General features: G+C 45.7%; 3 protein-coding genes across 7 annotated transcripts in view; all 3 read left to right on the top strand.

Moving 5' to 3' along the window:
* Positions 1 to 71: 71 nt before the first annotated feature.
* pi4kb (phosphatidylinositol 4-kinase, catalytic, beta) lies at positions 72 to 18,236 on the top strand. 3 transcript variants are annotated; one of them, XM_063880737.1, is made up of 14 exons: positions 72 to 723; positions 2,323 to 3,499; positions 5,017 to 5,367; positions 5,803 to 5,847; positions 7,139 to 7,366; positions 8,052 to 8,279; positions 9,452 to 9,561; positions 9,633 to 9,737; positions 14,433 to 14,556; positions 14,637 to 14,750; positions 14,848 to 14,999; positions 16,442 to 16,574; positions 16,656 to 16,776; positions 17,522 to 18,236. In XM_063880737.1, exons 2-14 carry the CDS (start codon positions 2,339 to 2,341, stop codon positions 17,701 to 17,703), a joined length of 3,054 nt encoding a protein of 1,017 aa, XP_063736807.1. In that variant the 5' UTR covers positions 72 to 723; positions 2,323 to 2,338; the 3' UTR covers positions 17,704 to 18,236. The 3 variants fall into 3 exon arrangements, with proteins under 3 accessions (XP_063736807.1, XP_063736810.1, XP_063736809.1); XM_063880739.1 differs by lacking the exon at positions 72 to 723 and adding an exon at positions 1,484 to 1,910; XM_063880740.1 differs by lacking the exon at positions 5,803 to 5,847.
* Positions 9,759 to 14,276, top strand: LOC134862726 (uncharacterized). 2 transcript variants are annotated; one of them, XM_063880770.1, is made up of 6 exons: positions 9,760 to 11,040; positions 11,790 to 11,849; positions 11,985 to 12,371; positions 12,670 to 12,813; positions 12,902 to 13,139; positions 13,437 to 14,276. In XM_063880770.1, the coding sequence occupies exons 1-6, from the start codon at positions 10,372 to 10,374 to the stop codon at positions 14,096 to 14,098; spliced, it is 2,160 nt and encodes a 719-aa protein (XP_063736840.1). In that variant the 5' UTR covers positions 9,760 to 10,371; the 3' UTR covers positions 14,099 to 14,276. The 2 variants fall into 2 exon arrangements, with proteins under 2 accessions (XP_063736841.1, XP_063736840.1); XM_063880771.1 differs by lacking the exon at positions 12,902 to 13,139 and having other exon boundaries at positions 9,759 to 11,040; positions 12,670 to 12,745.
* Positions 18,237 to 19,952: 1,716 nt separating the features above from the next.
* The window catches only part of myo1eb (myosin IEb), a 25,203-nt gene continuing 23,457 nt past the window's right edge, over positions 19,953 to 21,698 (top strand). For both annotated transcript variants that reach the window (XM_063880735.1, XM_063880736.1), the window contains exons 1-2: positions 19,953 to 20,185; positions 21,505 to 21,642. In XM_063880735.1, coding sequence (XP_063736805.1) covers positions 20,183 to 20,185; positions 21,505 to 21,642 — 141 coding nt within the window. In that variant the 5' untranslated portion in view covers positions 19,953 to 20,182. The remainder of the gene's footprint in view (positions 20,186 to 21,504; positions 21,643 to 21,698) is intronic.

A 21,698-nucleotide genomic window follows, 5' to 3' on the forward strand; every position in this document is an offset into this window, starting at 1 on the left:
GATAAAGCATAGATAAAGAAAGATGAATGTGATTTAAAATGTTAAAAATAATCATTAAATAAATAACTTCAAAAATAACAAGAAAAAGTTTAGAAGAATGTCAGTCAATCAAACTGAAACATCATAGTTGATTATAAGTCTATTTTAACATCCGAGCTGTAATTACTGTTCCTGAAATTTCCTCCTGCTGTGTTCAGGTGTTTTGGGTAATAATCGGACCAATCATCTGTCAGTATGACACAGCAACTACTGTACTTACAATTTGAGAACTTTAAATAATAAGAGTTTTATCAAGCAGAAAATCGTTGTTGTTATTTTCTATGAAGGGTCCAGAAACAGGAGGAGGGTTTGGGCAAAGCTTCAGAATAAATACACTGGAAGAATAAAAGAACGTTCCCATAAAACATTTAACATGCATTTTCTATTGCTGTGAAAGAGTTATTGGTGATTTTAGAGACTGATCCATTTGAGACATGTTACAGTGTGTGAGAAGAACCACAAAGCAGTCAGTCAGGAGTATACGTGTACCGAGTCCCCTGCAGCTCGTCTCCGGGCCGCTCGGGGGCAGCAGCGCTCCGTGCCCGCAGCTCCTCTCCGGGCCGCTCGGGGGCAGCACCTCTCCGGCAGCTTGAGCTGCAGAAGAAGCAGCAGCTGTTGTTGACAGAATCAATGGAAACTATCTGGGAATAAAACTTCTCTTTAAACCCGCCGAACTGTCTCCAGGTATGACTGACTCACCTGGAAACTCACCTGCAGATCACCTGCGTGACGGGGCTAACGTTAGCTTAGCATTCAGCTTTAAAACAAGCAACAGTTGGCTTTAAGCTGCTAATTCTAATGTTAACAGTGCGGAGTGGACGGGTTAGCTCCTCTAAGCTAACAGGTGCTAACGCTTAGTTACCTGGTTAACTAACTGCGTATAAACTAATTTAAGTAATTCATCCAACACAGAGCTAAGATAAGTCTGTTAACAACTTCAACCCGAGAGGCTGAGATGAAACTTACTTCCTGTTAGCTTTATATCAAAGCCTTATTTACTTTGGGAGCTCTGAGCTAACATGCTAACATCAGCTGACTGCTAACAATGGATTTATAACAGTTTATCAAGGTGTTATTGGTCATATGCACAGCATATACAGCATATGTTGGCAATGACAATCTTATGTCCCATGCTCCTCCAACAACTCCACATACATGGTGCAGATAAGATAATAAAATAGTGCAAAAAGAGAGAAGAATATTTACAATAACAACAGTAAAGATTTGAGGATGTGAAATATATACATATGTGGAATACATTGAGAGTATTTAAACACTTTACTCTGTGGAATGAGGAGGTATGGACAGATGCATATATTATGTATGGCAGATGTATATGGCAGATGTGTATAATATATAGATATGTGTACTATAAACAGATGTGTATGGCAGATGTGTATAATATATACTGTATGTGTGTACTATAAACAGATGTGAGTAGACATTCACACAGCTCAGGAGTTCAGCAGTCTTATAGCCTGTGGTATAAAACTGTCTCTGAGTCTGGTGGTCTTGGTCCGGATGCTGCGGTACCGTCTGCCAGACGGCAGCAGACAGAACAGATTGTTGCTGGGGTGATGGGGGTCCTTTAATATCCTACCGACCTTCTTCCTACACCGCTGGGTGTAGAGGTCCTCCATGGATGGCAGCTCCGTCCTGGTGATGTGCTGAGCAGTTTTCACCACCCTCTGTAGAGTGTTACGGTTGAGGGCGGTGCAACTGCCATCCCAGGCGGTGATGCAGCCAGTCAGGATACTCTCGATGGTGCACCTGTAGAAGTTGCAGAGTATCCTGGAGTTGAGGAGCTCGAGACACGGCAGCCATCCTCGGCGCCATCTTGCTCGGACACGTCCTAACTTTATTCCTCTCAGGTGATTAAATCATCTCTGCAGGTTATTATTATTCCTCCTCTCCTAACAACAACAACAACAACAACAACAACAATAATATTAATAACAATAATAAGTTAATGCTGTGAACAGATACATTCTGCACAGCGACCACTCTGTCTCCATCTGTTCTACATTAAAAATACACCAACATAATAAGATAAATGTAAACATTGTGCTGCTGTCTCTGTCTCTCTCTCACACACACACACACACACACACACACACACACACACACACACACACACACACACACACACACACACACACACACACACACTCTCTTGTGTTTGTAGCTCTGACAGTAGTCTCTCTCCGTTCAGTATTTCCTCCAATGTTGTAAAGCTTCAAAATAAAACACATTTGTGTGTGTGTGTGTGTTTGTGTGTGTCAGTGGAGGAGCAGTGCTGATGGAGGACTCAGAGCCGGAGCCCCCCCCCTCGGCCTCTTCCTCCCACTCCCTGTCCCTCCCCTCCACCCCCTCTTCCTCCTCCTCCAGTGGCGACCCCCCATCGGCGGTGCCCCCCCCCCTGGGTGTGATCAGAGAGGCGCTGGGCGAGCTGGTGATCAATGCCGAGGTGGCTCAGAGGGCATGTCGGGAGGTGTTGCAGCAGGTGAAGCTGAACCAGGGGGAGGAGCCTCAGCAAATGAAGCTGAGCAAGGGGGAGGAGCCTCAGCAGATGAAGCTGAACCAGGGGGAGGAGCCTCAACAGATGATGCTGAACCAGGGGGAGGAGCTTCAACAGTTGAAGCTGAACCAGGGGGAGGAGCCTCAGCAGAAGAAGCTGAACCAGGGGGAGGAGCCTCAACAGATGATGCTGAACCAGGGGGAGGAGCTTCAACAGTTGAAGCTGAACCAGGGGGAGGAGCCTCAGCAGAAGAAGCTGAACCAGGGGGAGGAGCCTCAGAAGAAGCTGAACCAGGGGGCGGAGCCTCAGCAGATGAAGCTGAACCAGGGGGAGGAGCCTCAGCAGATGAAGCTGAACCAGGGGGAGGAGCCTCAGCAGATGAAGCTGAACCAGGGGGAGGAGCCTCAATGGATGACGCTGAACCAGGGGGAGGAGCCTCAACAGATGAAGCTGAACCAGGGGGAGGAGCCCCAACACATGAATCTGAACCAGGGGGAGGAACCTCAGCAAATGAAGCGGAACCAGGGGGAGGGGCCTCGGCATGGGGAGGAGCTTCAGCAAATGAAGCTGAACCAGGGGGAGGAGCCTCAACAGATGAAGCTGACACAGGGTGATGAGCCTCAGGCCCCTCCTGCCCCCCCTACGGTGCAGGTGGGGGACCCCGAGGGCCCGGCCCCTGGCTCGGTGAAGAGCCTGCGGCGGCGGCAGCGCCACAACCCGTCCAAACAGTCATGGCTGCTCCGCCTGTTCGAATCCAAGCTTTTTGACGTCTCCATGGCGATCTCCTACCTGCACAGCTCCAAGGAGCCGGGGGTGCAGGCCTACATCGGGAACCGGCTCTTCAGCTTCAGCAATGACCAGGTGGACTTCTACCTGCCGCAGCTGCTCAACATGTACATCCACATGGACGAGGACGTGGGGGACGCCATCAAGCCCTACGTGGTGAGTGGGCGCAGGTCCTGTGTTGGTCCCTGAAGGCAGCATTCAGACAAGTTGTTATCCTGAAGTATGCTTCGGCCTGCAGTGTGTATGTGGTGTGTTCAGGTGCAGTGTGTATGTGGTGTGTTCAGGTGCAGTGTGTATGTGATGTGTTCAGGTGCAGTGTGTATGTGGTGTGTTCAGGTGCAGTGTGTATGTGGTGTGTTCAGGTGCAGTGTGTATGTGGTGTGTTCAGGTGCAGTGTGTATGTGGTGTGTTCAGGTGCAGTGTGTATGTGTTGTGTTCAGCTGCAGTGTGTATGTGGTGTGTTCAGGTGCAGTGAGTAACCTCTGTGGTGTGTGCAGGTGCAGTGTGTAACCTCTGTGGTGTGTTCAGGTGCAGTGTGTAACCTCTGTGGTGTGTTCAGGTGCAGTGTGTAACCTCTGTGGTGTGTTCAGGTGCAGTGTGTATGTGGTGTGTTCAGCTGCAGTGTGTATATGCTGTGTTCAGCTGCAGTGCGTAACATCTGTGGTGTGTTCAGGTGCAGTGTGTATGTGGTGTGTTCAGGTGCAGTGTGTATGTGGTGTGTTCAGCTGCAGTGCATAACCTCTGTGGTGTGTTCAGGTGCAGTGTGTAACCTCTGTGATGTGTTCAGGTGCAGTGAGTAACCTCTGTGGTGTGTTCAGGTGCAGTGTGTATGTGGTGTGTTCAGGTGCAGTGTGTAACCTCTGTGATGTGTTCAGGTGCAGTGAGTAACCTCTGTGGTGTGTTCAGGTGCAGTGTGTATGTGGTGTGTTCAGGTGCAGTGCGTAACCTCTGTGATGTGTTCAGGTGCAGTGAGTAACCTCTGTGGTGTGTTCAGCTGCAGTGTGTATGTGGTGTGTTCAGGTGCAGTGTGTAACCTCTGTGATGTGTTCAGGTGCAGTGTGTAACCTCTGTGGTGTGTTCAGGTGCAGTGTGTAACTTCTGTGGTGTGTTCAGGTGCAGTGTGTATGTGGTGTGTTCAGGTGCAGTGAGTAACCTCTGTGGTGTGTTCAGGTGCAGTGAGTATGTGGTGTGTTCAGCTGCAGTGTGTATGTGGTGTGTTCAGGTGCAGTGTGTATGTGATGTGTTCAGGTGCAGTGAGTAACCTCTGTGGTGTGTTCAGGTGCAGTGAGTATGTGGTGTGTTCAGCTGCAGTGAGTATGTGGTGTGTTCAGCTGCAGTGTGTATGTGGTGTGTTCAGGTGCAGTGTGTATGTGCTGTGTTCAGCTGCAGTGTGTATGTGGTGTGTTCAGGTGCAGTGAGTAACCTCTGTGGTGTGTTCAGGTGCAGTGAGTAACCTCTGTGGTGTGTTCAGGTCCAGTGTGTATGTGGTGTGTTCAGGTGCAGTGTGTATGTGGTGTGTTCAGGTGCAGTGCGTAACCTCTGTGTTGTGTTCAGGTGCAGTGAGTAACCTCTGTGGTGTGTTCAGGTGCAGTGTGTATGTGGTGTGTTCAGGTGCAGTGCGTAACCTCTGTGGTGTGTTCAGGTGCAGTGAGTAACCTCTGTGGTGTGTTCAGGTGCACCGCTGCAGACAGAGCATCTGGTTCAGCCTGCAGTGTGCCTGGCTGCTCGGGGCCTACTCCTCGGACATGCACATCTCCACGCAGAGGCATTCCAGAGGCACCAAGCTGAGGAAGCTCATCCTGTCTGACGAGCTGAAGCCGGCAGGGGCCCGGGGCCGCAGGGACCCCCTGACTCTGATGCCTTTTTTTCCCCTGGCCCCCCCCGGCCATGGGGCCCCAGAGCACAGCCTATCGCCCTCCAAACGAACACACCAGCGCTCCAAGTCTGACGCCACGGTGAGCATCAGCCTGAGCAGCAACCTGAAGAGGACGGCCAGCAACCCCAGGGTGGAGAGCCAGGACGAGGTGAGTGGGGGGGACAGTGTTCGTGTGTGTGACGGTGTGTGTGACCGCACTGAGTGTGTCTGAGTCTGCAGACTTTAGGGCAGAATCTGCCTTTTAAACTGTGTTTCATTCAGACAATCAAAACACCAACACCCTTTTCTCCTAAAGTAAGGGCAGGTCCAGCTTTAAGTCCAGGTTCAGGATCAGGTCCATATCCAGGTTCAGTTCCAGGTTCATTTCCAGGTTCAGTTCAGGATCAGGTCCATGGTCAGGTTATTTATTTGGACCCGTAGGTCGATTTGGTTTGCAGATCAAAGACAAGGGGTCCATTCTGAGACCAGTCCCTGAGAGGAGATGGATGATTGGTGTGTGTGATGCTGCAGAGTGACAGCAGTGTGACATCACACACACTATGAACACAGTGTCTGATCCGTGACCTCTGACCTCCTCCCTCAGGACAGCAGCTCCAGCTCCGACAGTCTGGAGTTTATCACGCGGCCCGTAAGTCCTCCTCAGGGTGCATTGTGGGTAACCATGTGCTCGAGGCTCTGGGTTCTGGTTCAGGTTCAGGGTGTTTCTCTGGACCCTGATTCTGTTTCTGTCTCATCCAATCAGATGTGTGGTGTGTATTGGGGAGAACCAATCAGGAGGCTGCTCTGGGGTCATGTGACCTCTCACTGATTCTTTATCATCAACGTTGATTTAGAAATATATTTTCTTCTGTCTGTTTACAGCTGCTCTCTGTGCACAGCAGCTGATCCCATGTGGGGTTCCACAGGGAGCAACATTAGGGGCTCTAATACTCCTGTAATAAATGATATTATTCAGAACATGTTGTTCATGTCTAAGACTGCTGAGTCATATTGTGAGGAAGCAAACACTCCCTCACTAACATTTGTTTCTTTGTTAAGAAAGGTAGTTAAAGTTCATAATATACATTTACACAGGGAAATAAAGGTGCTGTGTATTTAAATGTGTTTCATTTAAATACATAGCATCACAATATGATTCAGCATCTCCTTTGTTCACACCTGGAGGCCATCCTGTGCCAGTGGTCAAAGGGGGAGCACGCCTCCAAGCTGCTGCCTATATGTGTTCTGAGGAGGTGGAGTCCTGGCTGTGGTTGGTGTAAAATGTGTGTGATGTAAGGTGTGCCAATTAAGTTAAAAACGATCCGTTTGTGAAGACCTCGTTTGTTTTGAATGTACAGTGTTTGGTAAGGTCAGATAATGAATGTACTTGGGTCTTGAGGGTTTTGTTAAATGTTGAAAACAATGTTTATTTCTGTTTAACTCTTCACTACCCTTTCAGAGCCACGGCCCGATTGGCCAGACTAGTTTGGTAAGGCGGGCCATCAGCTATAAATGACTGGGAAGAGAAGGGAGAGGGGGCATTTGTTTGCTGGTTGGTGAAAGAGCAGCACCTGTGGAAAGAGCGTTATGCAATTTATGTTCCAGTTCTTGTGAAAGGCTAGGAATAAAAGGGCCTGGTTTTTGGTTGAAGGAAACCCTTTAGTTGTTGTGATGTTTTTTCACATTGCACCTCAAACAACAAATACATCCAGAGTTTGGGTTTCTTGACTTCCTCTACAGAAAAGGCTACTTCCTATCCGGGCTCTGTGACGGCAGAAAGAGATTTTATTAATACCGTTTTTATTCATTCATCTCAGGTGATATCGTCAAGGCAATATTCCACACTGTTACCCCATCAGCTGTTCTCCTGATATTCTGCAGCAGGATACACAGCTGGAGAACATAAGCAACTGTTTCTGACAGCAACCTCTCCCCCCCAGCCGGTGCGTCTGGCCCCTCAGAGGGAGTTCATTAAGTCCCTGATGGGCATCGGGAAGCGCCTGGCGACCCTCCCCACCAAAGAGCAGAAGACTCAGCGCCTGATCTCCGAGCTCTCGCTGCTCAACCACAAGCTGCCCGCCAGAGTCTGGCTGCCCACCGCCGCCTTCGACCACCACGTGGTGAGGGTCCCCCACACACAGGCTGTGGTGCTGAACTCCAAGGACAAGGTAACACCTGAGAACACCTAACTCACACCTGAGAATACTCGACACACACCTGACACACCCCTGAGAACACCTGAGAACACCCGACACACACCTGACACACCCCTGAGAACACCTGAGAACACCCGACACACACCTGACACACCCCTGAGAACACCTGAGAACACCCGACACACACCTGAGAACACCCGACACACACCTGACACACACCTGAGAACACCTGAGAATACTCGACACACACCTGACACACACCTGAGAACACCTGAGAACACCCGACACACACCTGACACACACCTGAGAACACCTGAGAACACCCGACACACACCTGACACACACCTGAGAACATCTGAGAACACCCGACACACACCTGAGAACACCTGACACACACCTGAGAACACCCGATACACACCTGACACACACCTGAGAACACCTGAGAACACCCGACACACACCTGAGAACACTTGACACACACCTAACAACATCTGACACACACCTAACAACATCTGACACACACCTGAGAACAGCGGACCCACACCTGAGAACACCGGACCCACACCTGAGAACATCTGACACTCACCTGAGAGCACCTGACACTGTTAGCTTAGCACAAACACAGGGTAACCCCTGACTGTAGTAGTTGTAGTCTGAGCGTCTGACTCCAGTTGACCGCGTTGACCTCTGATCGCAGGCTCCGTACCTGATCTACGTGGAGGTTCTGGAGTGCGAGAGCTTCGAGACATCCAGCGTTCCGGTCCGGATCCCGGAGAACCGGATCCGCAGCACTCGCTCCGTGGAGAACCTGCCGGACTGCGGCATGACGGCGGAGCAGCGCGCGGGAAGCTTCTCCACCGTCCCGAACTACGACAATGACGACGAGGCCTGGTCTGTGGACGACATCGGGGAGCTGCAGGTGGAGGTGAGGTTCCGTAGTTCTATTATGATGCGCTCAGGTACAAACCGCCGTATATACAGTGGGGCAAAAAAGTATTTAGTCAGCCACCAATTGTGCAAGTTCTCCCATTTAAAAAGATGAGAGAGGCCTGTAATATTCATCATAGGTACACTTCAACTATGAGAGACAGAATGGGGGAAACAATCCAGGAAATCACATTGTAGGATTTTTAATGAATTCATTGTAAATTCCTCGGTAAAATAAGTATTGGGTCACCTACAAACAAGCAAGATGTCTGGCTCTCACAGACCTGTAAGCTTCTTCTTTAAGAGGCTCCTCTGTCCTCCACTCGTTACCTGTATTAATGGCACCTTTTTGAACTCATTATCAGTATAAAAGACACCTGTCCACAACCTCAAACAGTCATACTCCAAACTCCACTATGGCCAAGACCAAAGAGCTGTCAAAGGAGACCAGAGACAAAATGGTAGACCTGCACCAGGCTGGGAAAACTGAATCTGCAATAGGTAAGCAGCTTGGTGTGAAGAAATCAACTGTGGGAGCAATTATTAGAAAATGGAAGACATACAAGACCACTGCTAATCTCCCTCGATCTGGGGCTCCACGCAAGATCTCACCCCGTGGGGTCAAAATGATCACAAGAACGGTGAGCAAAAATGCCAGAACCACACGGGGGGACCTAGTGAATGACCTGCAGAGAGCTGGGACCAAAGTAACAGAGGCTACCATCAGTAACACACTACGCCGCCAGGGACTTAAATCCTGCAGTTCCAGACGTGTCCCCCTGCTTAAGCCAGTACATGTCCAGGCCCGTCTGAAGTTTGCTAGAGGGCATTTGGATGATCCAGAAGAGGATTGGGAGAATGTCATATGGTCAGATGAAACCAAAATAGAACTTTTGTTATTGACCAAATACTTATTTTACCGAGGAGTTTATAATGAATTCATTAAAATCCTACAATGTGATTTCCTGGATTGTTTCCCCCATTCTGTCTCTCATAGTTGAAGTGTACCTATGATAAAATTACAGGCCTCTCTCATCTTTTTAAATGGGAGAACTTGCACAATTGGTGGCTGACTAAATACTTTTTTGCCCCACTGTATACTGCCAAAGCTACTGTGAGAGGGACTTCCTAGAAGGCCTCAGTGTGTGACCACAGTGATTCTGCCCTCAGCTGCCGGAGATCCACACCAGCAGCTGTGATAACATCAGCCAGTTCTCCGTGGACAGCATCACCAGCCTGGAGAGCAAGGAGCCGGTGTTCATCGCTGCCGGAGACATACGGTACACCCTCTACTGTCCACAACCCCCCCCTCCCACTGCTGATATTAATACGCTTCATGTTTGGGTGTCAGGCGGCGTCTGTCGGAGCAGCTGGCTGTGGCCCCCACCACCTTCAAACGGGACCCTGAGGACCCCTCAGCTGTGGCCCTCAAGGAGCCGTGGGAGGAGAAGGTCCGGTAAGTGCAGACAGACTTTTTATCAAATATATCTCTGATGTAGTCCACCTCCCTCCCTGATGTAGTCCACCTCCCTCCCTGATGTAGTCCACCTCCCTCTCTGATGTAGGCCACCTCCCTCCCTGATGTAGCCCAGCTCCCTCCCTGATGTAGTCCAGCTCCCTCTCTGATGTAGTCCACCTCCCTCCCTGATGTTGTCAGGGTGTCCGCGGGGTCTTAAAAAGTCTAAAAAAGTCTAAAATTACACATTTTCAATTTAAGGCCTAAAAAAGTCTAAAATATAGAGATATTTCGCAGTGTAAGTCTAAAATTGCGTTTGAGTAATTTAAGACCTACGTTTCAATGCAAAATATCGATAAAGGATTATTTTTTTTGTTTGTTTTGTTTTTACGTCCTTTTCCACGCCGTTCTGTTTTTTTCTTTTTCTGTTATGGTGGCAGTTATGGTCCGTGTAGTTCTACATGACATGTGCTGTTAGTGGAACGTACAATAATAAAACTACAGATGTGAAACGGAAATGTACTGTCGTCACAGGATGCAGCAGCAAGTATTTTGATTCTCTGTGTGCGAGCAAGGCGGGAATAGTTACGAAGTAGGATAACGTCCGAATGGCAGGAGAAAGTTAAAAAAAAGGATGGGTAAATGTAAATTCAACGACAATTGGCTCTCAATAGGGCAATTTGCAGACTGGCTGAAACGCGTTCCCGCTGATGACAGTGAGGCATACTGCACGTTTTGCAAAAGAACTCTTAAACTCGGGACCCTGGGCATCAAGGCACTGGAGTTTCACACAAAATCCAGCAAACACCAGGAGTCGGCAAATGCAGCACGCAATTCCCATGGAATTGCCCAGTTCTGTTCAGTAGCAAGCAGCACATCGTCAATAAATAATACGGGTAATATTCGTGATCTATTGGGCTCCACTGATACAATGAAGGCAGAAGTTCTGTGGGCGCTTAACACAGTGGCTAAACACCAGTCATGCAGATCCAATGACGGCATCGGAGAGCTTTTCCAAGCGATGTTCCCCGACTCCACAGTTGCCAAAACATTCCAATGCGGGAGAGACAAGACGTCGTACATACTCCGATTTGGAGTGGCAGAGTTCGTCAAAAAAGAGCTTATCTCAAAGGTGACCGGGCCCTTCGTCATTATGTTTGACGAAAGTCTTAACCACGCAACAAAGAGGAAGCAACTGGACCTTCACGTAAGGTACTGGGATGACGGCCAGGTACAGTCCCGGTACGTGGGCTCACAATTTATGGGCCATGCCACAGCAAACGACTTGCTGAAGGAGATCAAAGTAAGTGCTTTTTTTGTATTATTTTTATCCACTGATTGGTCGTAAAAATGTCACTCTTGATTAAAATTAATAGAAGTACTTTTGGCCAATCGCTGCGTTTCTTACATCTGGAGTAACATCTTGTTACGGGGTAGCCAGCTGTCACACCGGGTTTATCGTAACGCAACATTGCCCCCAGCACCGGTTGTTGCATAACAACAACATGGCCCCAGATGTCGGTTGCTGCGTAACGCAGCATAGTTGATTTGTCATTGTTGGGGATGTATGTTATTCGTCGGTCTCTGCATTACGGCAGGGATCATACAACTTCCGTGTTGCGGTAGTTTTATGATCCCAAACGTAATGCAGAGACTGACTAACGATTTCATCTCCTGTTATGAAAAGGGGCTCCATTTAAAATCGGAAGGTGTGTGGCTGCGCGTCTGATCCGCATATACAGTTGTCTCTGTCACCATGTCCAAACGTTTCTTAGTGAAAATATTTTGATCATTGGGAGATTTGGTTTATTCATTTTCTGAAGTAGTGCTCTGCAATTGCTGTGTGAGAGAATGAATGAGGACATCTGTGTATTCAATTGCCTTCTCTTAATCATAATTTGTACATGCCTCCTTTTCATTGGCCAACCTTTACATTCTGCTCCCATTACTTATTTGTATGCTAGCTGCACATAACTATTGCCTGTGTGTGTGATTTTGTTGTTTAAATATATGCTAATTTAATTGACTGGTTGATTTGTTACCTTCCCTTAGGAATGTGCGGGCCACCTGGACCTCAGCAAGCTGATTTCGATCTCAATGGATGGTCCAAATGTAAATTTTAAGTTCTTTGAGCTGTTCCAGGCGGAATATGCTGACCTGTACGCTGGTTCTCAGCTCATATCTGTTGGTAGCTGCGGGTTACACACCGTATACAATGCCTTTAAAACAGGCTTCTCATCGTGGCAGGTGGACAAGATCCTCAGGGCCTTGCACACATTGTTGCATAATGTTCCCGCAAGACGAGAGGACTACGAGAAGACCACCAGGTCTACCCGCTTCCCGTTGACATGGTGTGGGCACCGATGGCTGGAAAACCTGCCTGTCGTGATACGAGCGTTGGATATCTGGTCATCTATGCTGGTGTACACCAATGCTGTGAGGAGAAAGGAGCTTCCAAATCCTGGCACTGGAAGCTTTGCTGTAATCGAAGAAGCCCAGAAAGATCCCCTGACTCTACCTAAGCTGCAGTTTTTCAGGAGCATCGCCCAGCTATTTGATCCGTTTTTAAGGAAGTACCAGACTGAGGAGCCGGTGATGCCTTACCTAGGCAAAGATCTGGCAGAGTTGATCAAGGTAATGCCTTTTCTAATGAGCAGAACATTCTTTAGGAAACTGTCATGAAATGGATGTATGGATTTTATGATTGCATTATATTGATTTTGAGAGTTTTGGTGTGGTTATGATGCCAGCCCACCCACCCACCCCATTACACCGCCAGCTCAAAAGTAAAGCATTATGTAGGCCTGTAATTAAACAAATACAGTTGTGAACAAAGACACATTCACAGCAAATCTACAACAGTCAAAATGGTACACAGTATTTTGCAAAGTAATTATGTAATTGAAACGTTTCTTTTGTTATCGTCCAACAGAGTCTGATGCGTCGTTTCGTGAAACGAGAGGTTCTGCAGGACATCACCACAGCCCAGCTTACCAAACTGGACATAGGTGACAAGAATATCTTGATGCCGGTGCACTGTGTTGATATTGGCTTGGGTGCTGAGGAGGCCCTCAAGGTACTAATAGCTTAAAGTCAAAGATTATCAGGGGAAGCCCATGTGTACAGCATTTTTGCTTATATTCCTTTCGCATTTCTCTGTACAGAACAGCAAAAGTTCAGACCTCAGGATTCTTGAATTTAAAAGGGACTGCATGCAAGGACTCTCAAGCATGGTGAAGAAAGTACAGGAGAAGAGTCCTCTTAAGTACAGTACCGTTAGGCAGATGGATTGTCTAGACCCCACAGTGATGAGCAGTGATCCAGACGGCTGCAAGGCAAAGATGAAGGGACTTGTGCAGACATTTCTGCTCAACAGGCAGCTGGCAGGAGGAGTTTGTGCTGGTACTAGGAGTTCTAGAAAGGGCTGAGGAAAATTATGCGTGCCACTTTCAGATAATCTTGTATATTATATTTAGCATCTGCATTTAGCAACTGATCAGTATTTATTGTATGTCAAAATATGATCACAATATATTTGAGTGTAGATCTCTTAAGTTAGGTTACTCCAGCAAATCATTTCCATGCACCCGTTTTGTGTGGTTTAAAGACTGTACCCCCACAGAGCTGTAAGGAAAGCCACAATGGTGATGACTAAATGGAAGCCATAAGTACATTTATTTTTACATCTTTTTGTCTCAGGGGACACCATTCTCCAACAGTTCGATGCTGCGTTGTCTGTGGAGTGCAGGCATGAAGATTTCATCTCCTTCAAGCCAATGCAAAAGAGGCTAGATGTCTTCCTTCATGGCTTCATCGGCAAGGCATACCCAGATCTTTGGGCGTTTTGCAAGACCCTTTTACTGCTTTCTCATGGTCAGGCGTCTGTAGAGAGAGGCTTCTCAGTGAACAAAGAGATCGAGACGGAGAATATGCAAGAAGAAACATTGGTCGCACACAGGCTTGTTTACGACTACGTTGCAATACATGGGGGCGTTACCAAGGTTCCACTTACACTTGACCTAATGAAATCTGTCATGGCTGCCAGGTCACGGTACCGTGTGCATTTGGACGAACAGAGGAAGAAGAAGGAGACAGAGACACAAGGGAAGAAAAGGGCACACGCGGAGGAGCAGTTACAAGACCTGAAAGTCAAGAGGGACAGTCTACATAAAGTTACTGAGAGCCTGGGCAAAGAGGCAGATGAGTTGGCAGAGCAAGCAGAGGGCAAGGCTGGGAGCAAAATGGCACATCTGATTTCAAAATCAAATGCTCTGAGGAGGGCTGCCAAAGACAAGCTCTCCCAGCTTAAGGTTCTGGGGGATGAAATTGCCACCAAAAGTGCAGAGCTTAAAAGCATGTAAATAATATGTTTGTTTCATTGACAATAAATGTAAATTGACGGCAATCTGGCTTTGTTATTTCTTTTTTTTTAATACTTCGTGAAGGTCTTAAATTTAACCCATGATGGTCTAAAAAAGGTCTAAAAAAGTCTAAAATTGCACTTGTTAAAACCTGCAGACACCCTGTGTAGTCCAGTTCCCTGATGTAGTCCAGTTCCCTGATGTAGTCCAGCTCCCTGATGTAGTCCACCTCCCTCCCTGATGTAGTCCAGTTCCCTGATGTAGTCCAGTTCCCTGATATAGTCCAGCTCCCTGATGTAGTCCAGCTCCCTGACTGGTGTGTGTGGTCCTGCAGGAGGATCAGGGAGGGCTCTCCGTACGGACACCTCCCCACCTGGAGATTGCTGTCGGTCATTGTGAAGTGTGGAGACGACCTGAGGCAGGAGCTGCTGGCCTATCAGGTGCTGCAGCAGCTCAAGGTGAGGCAGCCACCGACCAATCACCCAGCCCCCCCTCCCTCACTGTTTATACATAATAACACCTTGCCCCCCCCCCTCAGTGTATCTGGCAGCAGGAGCGGGTCCCCCTCTGGATCCAGCCATATAAGATCTTGGTCCTGTCCTCAGACAGTGGGATGATCGAACCTGTGATGAACGCTGTGTCGCTGCACCAGGTGAGAGACACTGCGCCCCCCCCCATCCACCTGTCCCCCCCTCTCCTGTCTCTAACTCACCTGTCCCCCCCTCTCCGGTCTCTAACTCACCCCTCAGGTGAAGAAGCAGAGCCAGCTCTCTCTGCTGGATTACTTCCTGCAGGAGCACGGGGCCCCCACCACAGAGAAGTACCTGTCGGCTCAGAGGAACTTCGTCCAAAGCTGCGCCGGGTACTCTCTGATCTGCTACCTGCTGCAGGTCAAAGACAGGTGAGGGGGGGGTCTGCTACCTGAGCTGTTGTGGTTTAAGTCTTAGTTTCTGTATTTGTATCTAATGTCATGACTGTGTGTTGTTGTCTTGTTTTGTTGTGATGTTGTTTTGTTGTGATGTTGTGATGTTGTTTTGTTGTGATGTTGTGATGTTGTTTTGTTGTGATGTTGTTTTGTTGTGATGTTGTGATGTTGTTTTGTTGTGATGTTGTTTTGTTGTGATGTTGTGATGTTGTTTTGTTGTAATGTTGTGATGTTGTTTTGTTGTCATGTTGTGATGTTGTTTTGTTGTAATGTTGTTTTGTTGTGATGTTGTTTTGTTGTCATGTTGTGATGTTGTTTTGTTGTGATGTTGTTTTGTTGTGATGTTGTTTTGTTGTGATGTTGTTTTGTTGTGATGTTGTTTTGTTGTGATGTTGTGATGTTGTTTTGTTGTGATGTTGTTTTGTTGTGATGTTGTTTTGTTGTGATGTTGTGATGTTGTTTTGTTGTGATGTTGTTTTGTTGTGATGTTGTTTTGTTGTGATGTTGTGATGTTGTTTTGTTGTGATGTTGTTTTGTTGTGATGTTGTGATGTTGTTTTGTTGTAATGTTGTGATGTTGTTTTGTTGTCATGTTGTGATGTTGTTTTGTTGTAATGTTGTTTTGTTGTGATGTTGTTTTGTTGTCATGTTGTGATGTTGTTTTGTTGTGATGTTGTTTTGTTGTGATGTTGTTTTGTTGTGATGTTGTTTTGTTGTGATGTTGTGATGTTGTTTTGTTGTCATGTTGTGATGTTGTTTTGTTGTGATGTTGTTTTGTTGCGATGTTGTTTTGTTGTGATGTTGTGATGTTGTTTTGTTGTCATTTTGTGTTGTTGTTTTGTTGTCATGTTGTGATGTTGTAATGTTGTGATGTTGTTTTGTTGTCATGTGATGTTGTTTTGTTGTCATGTTGTGATGTTGAGATGTTGTTTTGTTGAGATGTTGTTTTGTTGTCATGTTGTCATGTTGTTTTGTTGTCATGTTGTCATGTTGTTTTGTTGAGATGTTGTTTTGTTGTCATGTTGTCATGTTGTTTTGTTGAGATGTTGTTTTGTTGTCATGTTTTGTTGTCATGTTGTTTTGTTGTCATGTTGTTTTGTTGTCATGTTGTTTTGTTGCGATGTTGTTTTGTTGTGATGTTGTGATGTTGTTTTGTTGTCATGTTGTGATGTTGTTTTGTTGTGATGTTGTGATGTTGTTTTGTTGTGATGTTGTGATGTTGTTTTGTTGTCATGTTGTCATGTTGTTTGTTGTTTTGTTGTCATGTTGTCATGTTGTTTTGTTGTCATGTTGTTTTGTTGTCATGTTGTGATGTTGTCATGTTGTGATGTTGTTTTGTTGTTTTGTTTTGTTGTTTTGTTGTGATGTTTTGTTGTGATGTTGTCATGTTGTGATGTTGTCGTGTTGTGTTGTGTTCAGGCACAACGGGAACATCCTGCTGGACGCTGACGGCCACATCATCCACATCGACTTCGGCTTCATCCTCTCCAGCTCTCCGAAGAACCTGGGCTTTGAGACGTCCGCCTTCAAGCTCACCAACGAGTTTGTGGACGTGAGTTCCTGCAGACTGAGAGACCGTGTGGTTCTGCTCTTCTCTGTACAGGAAGTTAACCAGCTGCTTCCTGTCCCTCAGGTGATGGGGGGGCCGGACGGAGACATGTTTAACTACTACAGGATGCTGATGCTGCAGGGGCTCATCGCAGCCCGGAAACACATGGACCGAGTGCTGCAGATAGTGGAGATCATGCAGCAGGGTAACACACACACACACACACACACACACACACACACACACGCACACACATTAGTATGTTGTTGTTGTTGTTGTTGTTGTTGTTGTTGTTGTTGTTGTTGTTGTTGTATGATGTTAGTGTTGTTGTATGATGTTAGTGTTGTTGTATGATGTTAGTGTTGTTGTTGTATGATGTTAGTGTTGTTGTTGTATGATGTTAGTGTTGTTGTTGTTGTTGTATGATGTTAGTGTTGTTGTTGTATGATGTTAGTGTTGTATGATGTTAGTGTTGTTGTATGATGTTGTTGTTGTATGATGTTAGTGTTGTTGTATGATGTTAGTGTTGTTGTATGATGTTAGTGTTGTTGTATGATGTTAGTGTTGTTGTATGATGTTAGTGTTGTTGTTGTATGATGTTAGTGTTGTTGTATGATGTTAGTGTTGTTGTTGTATGATGTTAGTGTTGTTGTATGATGTTAGTGTTGTTGTTGTATGATGTTAGTGTTGTTGTATGATGTTAGTGTTGTTGTTGTATGATGTTAGTGTTGTTGTATGATGTTAGTGTTGTTGTTGTATGATGTTAGTGTTGTTGTATGATGTTAGTGTTGTTGTTGTATGATGTTAGTGTTGTTGTATGATGTTAGTGTTGTTGTTGTATGATGTTAGTGTTGTTGTTGTATGATGTTAGTGTTGTTGTTGTATGATGTTAGTGTTGTTGTATGATGTTAGTGTTGTTGTTGTATGATGTTAGTGTTGTTGTTGTTCAGGTACCCAGCTGCCCTGCTTCCACGGCTCCAGCACCCTGCGGGGTCTGAAGGAGCGCTTCCACATGTCCCTGACGGAGGAGCAGCTGCAGCTGCTGGTGGATCAGCTGGTGGACGGCTCCATGAGGTCCATCACCACCAAGCTGTATGACGGCTTCCAGTACCTCACCAATGGCATCATGTGACCTGCAGACTGTGTGTGTGTGTGTGAGAGACTGTGTGTGTGCGTGTTTTATATCGGCACTGCAGAGACTCTGAGCCCTCTGTCAGTCCTCCTCCTCCTCCTCCTCCTCTTGTTGTATTCCAGATCATTCTGTTATTCCAGCCGTGAACCCGGGGGGGTTTAATAAGACTAAAGCTGTAGGAGAGATGCACCCCCCCTTTGAACTGAAGACAGACTTTGTTTCCTGAGATGTCCTTATTCTCTCAGAGTATTTTCTCCTGTATTCTTGTGTTTCTCAGAACCCCCCCCCCTCAGATTTTCATCTTCTGTTATTCCAGCTTCTTCTCTGTTTGTAGTTTTTTTGGTCCGTTTCCTGTTTGATTATTCCAGATTTGGGCGGATGTCCCTGATTGGCTGCTCAGCTGGACTCTTGGCCAATCAGAGAACAGTCCAGTTTTAGTTTGAAAGGTGAACTGTGTTACTGTGGAAACTGCGTCAGAGTGTTTTTACCTGTGTGTCTGCGAGCATTAAAACAAAGCAGCCGGAGCAGCCTCACCTGTCTGAAGTGTGTCATGTTTATTAAGTGTTATAAAGTTATAATCCGAGACGACATGTTCTTAAAAGTCTCCAAATATCCTGCAATTCAAAACATAAACTTCCTGTCCCGCAACTAAAAGTTAGTTGTTATTAATCTGGAATATAAAACTGGAACAAAATGAACAGACGACAAATGGATCAACGATTGAAACTCTTCTGATCTGTGTCCAATTTTTTTTTGAATATATATTCAGATTTACAGAAATGAAATCAGCATTTAAGTGTTTAGATTTATTTTTCAAAAAATCTCTGAATTTTTACTTTTTTCAAAAATTCAGAGATTTTTCTAAAATTCTGACTTTCAGAATTAAAAAGAGAAAGTCGACATTTTGGAGAAAAATCTGAGATTTGAAAAAAAGTCAGAACTTTTAGGAAAAAAGTGATAACTTTTGAAAAAACATCCAACAGATTGGGAGACAAAAAGTGTTTAAAAGGGGGTGATGAGGGCCACATGTAGGAGTTGGAATCATGAGGAAATGGTGGGACATTTTTAAAAGTCGAAATTTAGAAAAAAAGTCAGATCTTTTATTAAAGTTCATTTAACTGATTCAAATATATTAAGTCAATATATTCTATATTGTTAAATTCAAAGAATAATAAAACAAATTCAAACAAAATAATCATCTTCATTTATTAAATACTATTAACGCCCAATGTCACATAAATGTAACTTTTCAGAGATCTGACACTAGGGGACAATGTCAGAAATGTGTTCTGATGTATCGGCAGCATCAGAGCCGGTGACACCAGCAGAATCCATAAACTGATCAGGAAAGCTGGCTCTGTGCTCAGCATCAAACTGGACCCTTTAGAGGCTGTGGTGGAGAGGAGGACTCTGAACAGACTGCTGTCCATCATGGATAACCCCCCCCCCCACACACAGCTGGAAGGACAGGGAGCTCCTTCTCCAACAGACTGCTCCAGCTCTGCTGTCACCAGGACAGGTTCAGGAGAACCTTCCTGCCCTCTGCAGTAACTCTGTACAGTAACTCCCCTCTGGCTGCAGGACTCTCTGTGAGCTGGACGTGCTCTCTGTACACTGAGATTATATTGATTCAATATTCCATTTCATTGCACTATTCACTATCTGTATATTTCTTATTTCTATTTCTAATGATTTGTTTTGCTTCATATTGTATTTTGCTGCGGTAACGACAAACATTTCCCAATTTGGGATGAAGAAAGTATTTCTGATTCTGATTCTGAGATAATATATGCCATAAAAGAGCATAATAGGAGACCTTTAAGTAGAAATGGGTCCAGGTTCTTATTGGTTAAATTTAAAATAGATATTTAAACTTTTTCAACACAAATGAGAATAATATTTAAGCTTAAACTGAATCAGACTCAAATCTTTAAAAATGAATACTGAATTTGATCAATTTTATACAAATCTAAGTAAGAAAATGAAGCTTTTAAAGGTATTTTTTACCTCATCATATATAAATAAATAACTGTTTGAATTGAATATAATTTACTTCCTCAAAATAAAGAAGACATATTTAACAGTAATATTATGAAATCAATCCTACATTTAAAGCTGCGATTTCGATTGTAATTCGGGTTCTGGACACACGAGAGCAGCAGAGCTCCGTCTGCTGTTTGACGGGACTTCATTACCCAGAGTTCCCCTCGGCAGAAGGAGCAGCAGGAGGAGGGGGCGGGGCTTCACCTGCCCACACCTGCAGAGATTGAGACGCTGAAGAAGAAACCGTGAGACAGAAATGTTCCCGAGACTTCAGAGCTGCTGTTAGACCTGGAACCCGCCCGGACTGACCCCCCCCCCACCCACCCTCCCCAGGGATCAGACCCCCACTTGGACCCAGTCCCGGTCCTGACCCGGACCCACCTGAGACCCGAAACCCCTTACCTTTTACCTGAAGATCCGGAAGTGAGCTGCAGACATGGTGAGCTAACTTTACTGGCAGCTAGAAGCTGGACATTAAGCAGGAGAAAGCTCTGGTCCCAGTTTAAATTCTGGTCCCAGTTTAAGTTCTGGTCCCAGTTTAAATTCTGGTCCCAGTTTAAGTTCTGGTCCCAGTTTAAGTCCTGGTCCTGGTCTAAGTCCTGGTCCCGGGCTATGTCCTGGTTTTAAGTCCTGGTCCCGGTCCTGCAGGATCAGATCTGCTTGTGTTTTTTCTCTGCAGGAGTAACATCACTTTTATTGATGACTCAGCACTTTTGACTTCACGTGAGATTTTAGTAGTAAATGTTAATAACTTCAAAAATGAAAACGTTTCGAATTAAAATCGACAAATGAAAATAAATATAACTATTTTGATCGATTAATGGAAAATAAAGACAATTGTAAACCTGAACAATAAAATGTTGATGAGTAAAATAACTTCTGAGGGTTCGTTAATAAAAAATGACTCAGCATAAACACGTTTGTAGAAAAATCAATACTCTAAATATTAATGATCTGTAGTTATAACATTTCCAAACATCGACATCTTCTATTGCATATTTATTTTCAGTATTTAAAAACACTCCATAATATATAACCATGAGGGACCCCTTACTGGTCCCACAGGGGAACCCTTACTGGTCCCACAGAGGGGAACACTGCATTTGACCCATCCTAGTGTTGGGAGCAGTGGGCTGCCATATGTACGGTGCCCGGGGAGCAGTGGGGGGGAAGGCTGCCTTCAGGGACACCTCGGTAGACCTTGGTCTTTGGGGACCTGAACCGATGGCCTTCTGGTTCCCAAGCCCAGTCCATAAGGACTTTGCCATCAGCGCCCATATTCCCTGCTGTCACCATGGAAACACTCATAAACACAGAAATGACTTTATTTATTATTGTTGTTGTTGTTGTTGTTGTTGTTGTTGTTGTTGTTGTTGTTCCAGGTTTGAATTTATTTTACATAAACTTTAAATAGTTTTAATTTCGATTTAAGGTCTGAGTTAAAGTTTAAAGATATTTTAATAAGGGGGGGGCAGAGAGCCGTTTTACAGTGTTTGGAAAATACATGATGTAAATAAAAACACACACACACACACACACATACGCTTGTGCTGCATGTCGGTGCTCGCCATTGCTCAACAAGATCCTACAGGACAGAAGGAATGCTGGGAATTCTTCAGCACACACACACACACACACACACACACACACACACCCTCACCCTCACCCTCAGTGTACGAACCACAGAAACCACTGACAGGAAGTGATGAAATCCCACAGCTGTCTGTTATAATCAGTGTGTTTATGCCCCGCCCACAGGGCAGTAAGGAGCGCTACCATTGGCTGGCGCAGAACGTGAAGGTGAGCGGCGTGGACGACATGGTGCTGCTGTCCAAGATCAGCGAGGACGCCATCACGGAGAACCTGAAGAAGAGATACAACGACGACTACATCTTCGTATCCTCTGCTTACATCACGGGCCACCAGGGCAGAATCTAGAGTCTCTGTTATCC

Source organism: Eleginops maclovinus, chromosome 4 (assembly GCF_036324505.1).
Source record: "Eleginops maclovinus isolate JMC-PN-2008 ecotype Puerto Natales chromosome 4, JC_Emac_rtc_rv5, whole genome shotgun sequence".
In the NCBI taxonomy this organism is placed as follows: Eukaryota; Metazoa; Chordata; class Actinopteri; order Perciformes; family Eleginopidae; genus Eleginops; species Eleginops maclovinus.